Here is a 9,842-nt window from a genome sequence, read left to right on the forward strand (position 1 = left end):
AAAACCAATCTCAATAACATTCAGGAAGAAGAAGCTGCTGCAGGTCTGGCCATCTCTCTAGAACACAGGGCAACATTTTAAACACCACCCCCACTCCCAAAATACAGGGTTACAGTTGAAGAAAGTCCTGAGAATTCATAGGAATTTAACACCTCATGATCTCTTAAAGGGGATCAACCATCTGCAGCACACTCCTGTTATTTCTAACATAATGCATGTTCATGACCTGGCAGATATACCAAATATGACATGGCAGGAAAATTTCCTTGGCACAGCCGATGGTTTTTTGGACAGGATTTAAGTCAATAGAATGGGTGTCTGGTCAGATGTCTAGAGCATGGGGCATATCAGCAAAGGCTCTGGCAATCCAGGGAAGGGGTTGTGGTAGATGGTATTAAGCCTATATTCTCTCCTACTTAAATTCTGGACTCAGAAAAGTCCCAGGTAACCCAAACTAACTTTGGCCAAGGAACAAGGACTAAAAAAAATTCTGACTTCTATTTCAGTCATTTCAGAAGCTGCCAGAAGAAAGTGCTGGAAAGCCTGACCTGATGGGGGGTGCTTGTTCCCCTTACTGACAAGAAGGACAAGGTCACCTGAGCTAGCATCAGTGCCTCACAGCTGGAAGCTGAAAACAAGTCAACAGAATCCCCTTGAGAAAAAAGAAGGAAAAAGCACCATTAAGCCTTCTCGCACCATTTGATGGCACCATGCAGAAACAGAAGAACTGCAGCTCCAGAAGGTCACTGTTAACACCAAGCAAGAATCAGCATATGAAGTGTGACCAGAATAAATGAACTCCCCTGAGAGATGGTTCTCTTCTGCAGCCCTTCCCGGTATGAGCATTCCTAAGCAGTATCAAGAGTTTAAATATTAAGCCTTAACTTTCATTCCGAAAAGACCTGCTGGGAGATGGAATGGTTAGCAGCAACACTGGCTAAAACAGTTTAATCTGCAAATATTTTTCCCCAGATCAATTTGCTAGAGATTATTTTTCTTCCTACATTAAGATACACAGGGCACAGCACATCCTGAATACACTGAACATTAACTGGTATGTGCCACATGGAGCTTCCAAAACACGAAATGAGATATCACATTTCACCAAGAATCACATATTACAGTGATTGAAACAGGACCAGCACATTACAGTATGCCTTACTGGCATTTGTCAGGACATTGGTCAGACACCAATGCCTCTCAGGTGTGAGCTGGAGAAAAGCAGGTTTCATAGCAGAACTTGTCCATTTTCATTTCACCTATTGGCCACAGATCGGATGAGAACACGCATAGCATCAGTTGGCAGCTGATTCTGTGCATCTTGAGCTGTCACATGAGCATCTTGCAGACATGTAGGCCTTGTGCACTTGGGCATTTCAGAAGAACATGATGAAGGTGTGCAAGACCTGATATTTAACCCACCTGAGTTTATCTAGTAAATCATTTCACAGAACAAAATAGAAAAGAAAACAAGACAGTGTATTATCTGGGTTCTCATAATAGAAGAGGATCACCCATAGCAGAGTTCAGGAAAGGGCCGAAGTAATTGCACTTTAAATTATGGCAGGCATAGGCAACAAAGTCTACATATGTATGTATGGTCATGAAGACTGCTGCCCCAGTACTAGCAGGGTATGCAGGGTTTGTCTGCCTGTATCACGTAAGCATGGGGCATCCTTACACCTAGCACAGTACACAAACTCATGCCAGCGTGGCTTTGCTAGGACTGCCTAGAGGTCTGAGTATTTTAAAACACCTTAAGAACAAGGTACCATGTTGTTCATGAAGATCACAGCCAGTAAGCTTCAAGCATGAGATCACATAGAGGCACGCGCGCGCACACATTCTTCTCCTCTAATAGCTCTTAGAAACCACTAGTGTGTATCCTCTTAACCACAGTCCCTTCTCTGCCTTCTTTCGAAATATTAACTTAGAAATAAATTAATGTTACATTTTAAGAAAAAAAAATTGCTGATCTCTTACTGTTATTCTTTGGGAAGTCTTGAAGAAACTACTTTTATCACAAAAAAGAACTTGTTCAATGGAAGTTGTACTTGAAAATATTAAGTAAAACCTGAACTGCATGTAGGGATTTAGTTCAGTATCTCTACACACACACAGAAGCTTTTACATAACTGAGAAGTCCAGGCAACTCCTTCTAAGATCAACCAGAAGATTATCATTGACTTTACAGAGATTTAGATAGGGCTCAGGCAGAGACAGTCAGCTTTCAAATGCACAGGCCTCATGTGCTGACTTTTTGTGGGGCTTTGTTTCTGCTCCAGACACCCAGAAACTTTGGTTAAATGACAGCTTGAAGCTGGGCAGTTGTTCAGTGAAGCAGATTGGTAAAGCAAAGTAACAGCACACATCTCAGGCTCTGGGCAACTCTGTCTAAAGCCCTGCAAACAGATTTTAAAGCTGTCCCTCTCTTTTCATTGAGGCTGACTGACTAAAAAGCCAGCCCCAAATTCAAAAGCACAGACAAAACTATTCTCTGACCATGTAATGCATCACATCAGGACTCGAACCAAGCAGGTATTTTGAAACTCATCCGCTTAATGCAATATTTACTTCCTCGATTGTGATCTCAGCATCTCCTCTGGCAACATCAAATTCTTGGGTAATTCACACATGACACAGCACTAAAGAAGGAAAACCATTTTCAGCTGTATTGACTAAGTATCTTTTTTTCAGTAACAGCTCACATTTTCATCAGTGTAGCAACAAACCCTTTGCCAAAGGTTTGGAATGGAAGTTACATCAGGTATATATGTGCAGGTGTGTTGATGGTCTGATCTGTTGAAAAAAAAGCAAAATCAATCCCCAAAACAGAGCACTAAAACCATTATGCATTGAAAACGAACACTGTACACATCCCCATACACAAGTCACAAGTGCAATATCCTTTGCAAAAATTTGCTCCTAAAAGGAAACCCAAAGAGGCAGGGTTTTTCAGTGTTATGTTTAGTAAAATGATATCGGCATGTGTTGGAAATCACAGGCTGGAATTTCTCTGAATCTTTTTTTTTTTTTATAAGGCAAGAGGTTTACTTTTCAGAAGAATAAATGGGGTAAAGAATGAAGAAATGTTTTGAAAATGACACATTCTTTCAAGTTTCATTCTCATTTGACATACATATTACAAAATAAAGATTTTTAAAAGTGCTATATGCTTTTTAAGTCTCATCACAATATGTAAAGCAAAATTTTACACTTGCTGCCTAAGACAAAATGTTAGTGGCAGTGTTAGTGGTAGACTAGACTCTAGCTCTCCCATTTCCCTCAATGCCTGGGATAACCTCCTTCATCACACTTAAAGAACAAACAAACAAACAAACCCCACTCTATACATATTCCAGAATAATTTAGAGTCTTCTCCTAAAGTAACAGGCTCCATGAAGTTGATGACAGTACACTAGCAGCTTGCTTGATACCAAACCCAAGGCTCACTCTTCCCAGTATCCTGTGGCTCTTCAATCAGCCGGCACGAGAGACAAAACGTTGAGATGTATGAAACCATCATGACATTGACAGATATGCCAAAGGGATTTTAAAAAATTCAAACAAAAAACAAATGTAAAAAAATTAACCCACCAGCCCTCAGCTGTTAGCTGATTTTAAAAAGGTAGAGCAGTTTGCAGTAAACAATGATATTTTAAATCTTCAAGGACATACAGAAACACCCTACCCACAAAGCAATCAGACGTGAAGGATTTCTGCAGCACAGTCTTCTGGCTCTGTGTAATGTGAATAGTTTGTGTCTGAATGGTGAACCCCAAGCATTTCTTTACTTTCAAAGTTTGGCTCCATTAGTGCAGGTTTTTCAAAAATATTCTTTTTGCTAGTTTCTGGACAGTTTTGTACATATATTACTCGGTTATATGCTTTAAGTCTCTTCCATAGCTGTACGTACACTTTGCATTGTACATACATGAACAGAAGTCCTCCAGTGAAACCAATAGCCACAACCACCAGCTTAGTCCAAAATGGCCACTCTAGAATCCCTGGAAAAAAGAAAATCAAAAAAGAAGACAGAAAAAGGACTGGGTCAATATTGGCTGGACTACACTGGATCGATCTCTCAAAAACATCCTGTGAGGAAACTCTCACAGAGGTTGGGTCACTCAAACTACTCTTTTTTGGCACTTTTCTTGTTTTTCTTTTTCCCCTGTCAAGTCAAACACATGCAGACGTCTACTTCATGTATCATATTTATACTCACCCACCAGAGGAAAAACAAAACATCTGATTCTCTGTGTATGAGCTCTTGTGGAGCACATTCACAGAGTCAAGACAATAGCTAGTAATACATTTAGGTCCTTTTACACCTGTTTTTAAACAAAAATTGGGTCAGATTATGAAAGGGATTCTATGGTATGGTTTCCTCTTCATAGCAGGAGACTCAATTCGGTGACCCAAGAAGTCTGTTCCACTCTGTGGTGATCACACAGTACATGGAGTCTTTAAACTCAAAAGGGAACAATTGTTCCTGTCTAGCTTGACGTGTTCATTTTGCAGACCAGACAATTTTATCTGCATCAGACCCAGCAACCTGTAGTTGAACTAAAGCATCTCTTGTGATGCAAAACTGCAAGTGCTGGAAATGCTGAAGCATTCTGGCAAGCTTACCCTACGTCATTAAAAATGACCACCATTACTTTTCCTGGATTTGTCCAGCTTGAACTTTTAGACATTGGATCTTGTTACATCGCTATCAACTATTTTTAAATTAGAGACTATTCATTTTATACATCTTGTGCTTACATAGGTCCTGTATCCACCCAGACTCTCTCCTCTTTAAAGATATGTGGCAACACAAGATGAATATGAAACCATACTGAATCACCCATGATCAGGTTTCTCAGAGAATAAATCATGGCCTTCCAAGTCTTCAAGGTTTTGCCAAGATACAGGCCAGTGTTCTTTTGGAAATGCATGGTAGCATGGGAGGAATAAAAATATTTTAGTCCCAAAATAAAAAGGGCACTGCAGCATGACTACTGATGAAATCCCACCCATGATTAATTAATACCTGAACCTCTAATTCACAGGTGAGCTATCTGATGCCATCTGTAGGCAGTGACAGTATATGCTTGCCCCTGTGCAGACATGAATGTATACCCACACATGCTCCCTGCACCCTGCAGCTCAGTACAGCACTCCCCAAATTTAGAATACAAATGAAGGGAGCAAAGAAGGCACTATAACATGTACTAAATATTCATGCTATTCCTCCTATTCATCTTCACCTAATATATATATTGGCTAAGATAACCTGGAGATGGTAAATCTTTTAAAGCATATGTTTTTCATTATCATATGGAAACTTTACATTGAAAGGCAAACAATTCTCACTGTACATGGAAGAGATGGGGTTGGATGGAACAGATCTTATTCGAAGCAGCTTCCTGACTGAAGTCATGAGCAACCAAACTACAGGCCAAATGACAATTGACAGCAAAACTGCTCTGAAGAGACTGTAACAGCTCTGTGGATTTGCAGGTCTATCGATGCTCAGCTAACTCCCCAGATGACACTCTCCAATCACCAGCAAAACATTTTCCATCTGCACATCTAGTTGTCACGCAATGCTCTGTGAGCAAGGACAGCTTGCCTTCTAATGGCTCCCAGCCATGGTAGATACCCTGTTCCTTCTATCCCCACCTTCAGGGACAGCTCAGCTGCCTGAGAAACAGTTCTGTGACAGTTGCAAATTTGCAGCCCAGCACACCTGGGTAAACAGATTTCAGTTTGGTAACTTTACAGCTGGCACACTAAAGAAAACCTACTATTCAAGAAGTTAAGACATCCCTGCAGTGGGGTGGCAGCTACCACATGAATTGCAGTGCACCTCATCTCAGTTGAGTGAATTGGAGTCCTAAGAATCAACCTGAATTTCTTCTGCTTCAGGCATAACCACTCATAAAAATTTCTCCAATCTGACATGGCTCTCCCAGGAAACCTGTGCTCATCCACCTCAGAGATGACAAAATAGAAATAAAACCCTGTTGATTTACCTCAAAGATTTGGATTTACTTTCCTTTTACTTCTTCTCTTTTTAAAACTCTTCTGGTTTTGCCCAGTTAAAAGGTAGTCACAGCAGCAAGCAAACGCTTACATCCTTATCTGCTCAGGAAGTGTTCCAATTCAAAACTAAATTAGGTAAGGCAGTGCAATTTTGTGTCTGGCTACAGTGGATTAGCTCTCATATCTGTGCATTTCACAAGTGCAAACTAAATTGACTTGAAATAGACTTTAAAAGCACCCACAGATGAATTTACACTGATTTAACAAAATCATTTTAGAACTGTGCTTTTAAAACAACCCAACCACAGGCTAAAGCTGACTAGTCTAAGTACAAACATTACCTGCACACTCATGCTCTGCATCCTCTCTGCATTCAGGACAAATAATTATTTAAAGAGAGTAAGTGGGATGATAACCAAGTAACATACCAGTAGTCTGTCCCTGTTTAATCTCTTCAGCAGTCCTGTCTATCAGGACATAGAGAGACCACACAACGCAGGTGATGGCAATGATGTGGAATGTTACAGAGCACATGATCTTCCTCCTCTCGCTGGCCGTCATCTGCAGCTTCTCCCACTGGCAAGAAACCCAGAAGCAGAGCAAGAGATTAGGTGTTTATTGTAATTACAAGAAAGTATAAAAAGAGAACTTTGATAAGAACAAAACCAGATAGGAGACCAGTTTCCTCCTAACATGGATTTTAAGTCAGATGGCATTATTGCTCTGACCACAGCATGTGTGCGACAGCTGGCAGCTCACCCTGCTGTGACAGGAGCCATCCTGGCACTGGAGGGGACCTCCAGTGCTCAGCTCCAATCCGGAGCCTCAGCAGCATGTCATTGCACCCTGCTTACCCACGCAGATGCCACTCCAGCACAGAGGGACCCTAATGCAAGGTCTTGTGCAGTGCAAGCAAGGCTGCTCCTTCATGTGTTCCCCACTGAACAGTGGGTACCCACAGTCACCGCTAAGCATCCTGAGTGGCAAAGGGTACCCTTGCTCAGGCAGGCATTCAATAAAACACTGCAATAAAAGTGGTATATGATCCAATTGAATGGTGTGCGCAAGGTATCTCACACTGAGCTCTGTTAAGAGTCTCTCTGTGCAGTCAAGGCTGTTTAGCTCTCAGCAAGGCTGTTTAGTTCTCACCTCTTTCCTCTGGGCTGTTTCGTTCAATCTTAACATATATTTTAACACTACTTACAGCAGTGACACCTGTATTTTATTTTCAGTGTTTCAAGTGCAATTAAATACATGTGCCCTAAGAATATGAAGTAGAGCTGGGATGACAGCTTTTGTAAGTGGGAGGACTCAGCAAATTAAATCCCCAGACCTGCATCTATCAATAATGTATATACAGCCAAAATAGAAACCACAAAGTCAGGTTGCTGTCATTTAGGAAAGACACAAAGAAACTAGACAATTCTTATAGATGCTTCTAATATGCAAGAAATTGTTCAAAACCAGCTTTTATTTTTGTTACCTGAGACACCTGGAAGCTTTTTATTAAATTATTTTTTATCAATCTCCCCTATGTATGTGGTAAACGTTTTTTTCATGTGGGTTACACGTGCCTCAGCATATCTGCTCGTAACAGAGAGTTAAGATGGGCTTTTCTCACACTTTCACAAAATATGGAGTACATAAGCTTCTCATACATACCTATATGTTTCTAGAGAGGTGGATTTGATGTCTCCTAGAATAAACTGTAGAAAGAAAGGACTTTGAAAAAGAGAAATAATGTGAAAGAGAGTGAGGATGACCTGACTGGTATGACTGAGATCACCCATTATGTTGAATTACTGTTTCCAGTGCTACAAATAGAAGAATATATTCTTTTGATCTTCTTAGAAAAATATTGGACAAGACATTCCCTTTGGATGTTGCATTTTAAACAGAAAATTGCTTTTGCATCTAAACAAAAGTGTTTACTTTTTAGAGAAATTATAAATTATTTATTTTGTAAAAAAGTAAGCATGTGAAATCTATTTGTGAATGCTTTTACAAAGCCATGAGGACTTGTGTTTTGACTAATTTATATTTCTCTTTTCTGTTCCACAGCTTGAGCTCCTCCACTGGACAGTATCTCCTGTGAACTGATGGCTCCACAGCCTCCAAACCAACCCACAACACTTCATCTCTTCAAGCAATATGACTGCACAGTAAAAGAGAAGATATTCTGCAAACTATACACCAGCCCAGAGAGGAAACTAGAATCTGTAGGTCCCTGCTGCATTATTCTGATGACACAGCATGTTGCATTTCCCAGTTAAAATAGTCAGCATTTCTGGGTTTTTTGAAGTGTTGTTAAAACAAACAAAAACCCCCCAAAATCAGCATAAAATTTAGATTTAATGTCTTTTTTTTTTTTTCCATTGAAATTTTAAAATGGAGCATCCCTCTCTTGTCTCCCCCTCATCTTCACTTGAACTGTGACACTTTTTGTTTCTCATCCTCTTCCCTTAGTAACTTAGTATTTGAACAGCCCAATACACTGTGCTGTGATACAACTTTAAAATGCTGAGGAAGTTTAATTCAATTTTTACTCCACAGACAAGCACAAGCCCTATTATTTGTCCCATCCTGTTCATAATCACCAGTTCCAGACTCTTTTCTCCTGACTGACAGGATACCATAAAGGCTGAGTTGGAGATACAGAGGCAGCTCATCTTCTGTCTGCAGCTGAACCTCTGAAAAGACTTTTTAGCTATATTTGAGATGTAAATTCCGTCTTCTCCTTCTTTTTATGGCTCTGTCCCTATCTTTTGTCACCTGTTTTTCATAGATGACCTGTTCAGATATAACTAATGATGCTGAGTGACTCATTTCTGAAGGTGCCCAACAGCTTTTTCTCACTGGGCACAGAAAAACAGCAGCCAATTGCCAACTCTAGCAACTCTTTTTACTTGGGCTTCTCGACAGTAATTTCTTTAATGTCCTATTGCTGAGCTGTGCAAAGCATTGTCTGTGCAGACAACAGAGCCCATGATAGCCAGTACTGCAGCTCAGAGGTACTGTGTTCTGTTACCAGGGGCTACCAAGGAAAATCTACAGTTCTTAGAAGGCAATGATTTGCCACAGACATAAGCAGAGGTTGTCCTATCAACAGGCCATGCTAAGCTACATACTTTGCATGCTGTGCACCTCCACAAAAAAACCAGAGGTGTTTGAAATCTGCTCTGTTTTCTGCTAGGAGTCACTTTTAGGTATAGCCTTCAAATGACTGCAGCCTGGACTTCCCACCCTACCTGACTTAGGCTCTTCATAATTGAATTTTATGTCTCTCATTTATTCTAGTTCCAGACTGAGGTTATTGTTATTAACCTCTTCTGCTTTGGTAGATGTGGCAAGATTTGCCTGTGCTAAGAATACCAGTGACTTCCAGCTCAAAATCCTGATGGTAAGCACCAACTGAAACTGAAAGCCCAGAGGATGTGGGAGAACAAAAAGGATACACGGGCAAAACTGGCCTTACAATACAAGAAGCATTTAAGTACCTATACTTTAAGTCACCAGATTTATGAAAGGTATGTTTCTATAAAACAAAAATGCATGTTCTATCAACCTGAACTACTAAAACCTAGCCATTCATGGTCTAGTAAAAGGTAAAAATGAAAACATTTATTGGTGAACCTTCTTCTACTTACACTGTAATATTTTCACTAAAATAGGTTTGCTCCTTTAAAAAGAAAAAAAGTCACAAATTTTAACCAAATTATACTCAGAAAGTGTGATTTGAAGTAAGTTTATCCTGAAATCCCTGTATGTTCAAGATAATTGAAAAGACCGGTCAGCCTCACTTCCATGCCTGG

General features: G+C 40.2%; 1 protein-coding gene across 1 annotated transcript; it reads right to left on the bottom strand.

Moving 5' to 3' along the window:
• Positions 1 to 3,581: 3,581 nt before the first annotated feature.
• On the bottom strand, positions 3,582 to 6,607 carry LOC104468473 (E3 ubiquitin-protein ligase MARCH8-like). Its single transcript, XM_010082611.1, has 2 exons — positions 6,459 to 6,607; positions 3,582 to 4,007 (listed from the first exon to the last, which is right to left on the bottom strand). The coding sequence occupies exons 1-2, from the start codon at positions 6,589 to 6,591 to the stop codon at positions 3,703 to 3,705; spliced, it is 438 nt and encodes a 145-aa protein (XP_010080913.1). The 5' UTR covers positions 6,592 to 6,607; the 3' UTR covers positions 3,582 to 3,702.
• Positions 6,608 to 9,842: the final 3,235 nt, after the last annotated feature.

Source organism: Pterocles gutturalis, unplaced genomic scaffold (assembly GCF_000699245.1).
Source record: "Pterocles gutturalis isolate BGI_N339 unplaced genomic scaffold, ASM69924v1 scaffold47104, whole genome shotgun sequence".
NCBI classification, from domain to species: domain Eukaryota; kingdom Metazoa; phylum Chordata; class Aves; order Pterocliformes; family Pteroclidae; genus Pterocles; species Pterocles gutturalis.

What these genes read in the sequence shown, in the direction of transcription:
- LOC104468473 (XM_010082611.1), bottom strand. Translation starts at nt 6,591, where the DNA reads ATGACGGCCAGCGAGAGGAGGAAGATCATGTGCTCTGTAACATTCCAC. An exon ending in TAAACAGGGACAGACTACTG is followed by an intron (nt 4,008 to 6,458) that starts GTATGTTACTTG and finishes TCTTTTTTCCAG; the next exon opens with GGATTCTAGAGTGGCCATTT.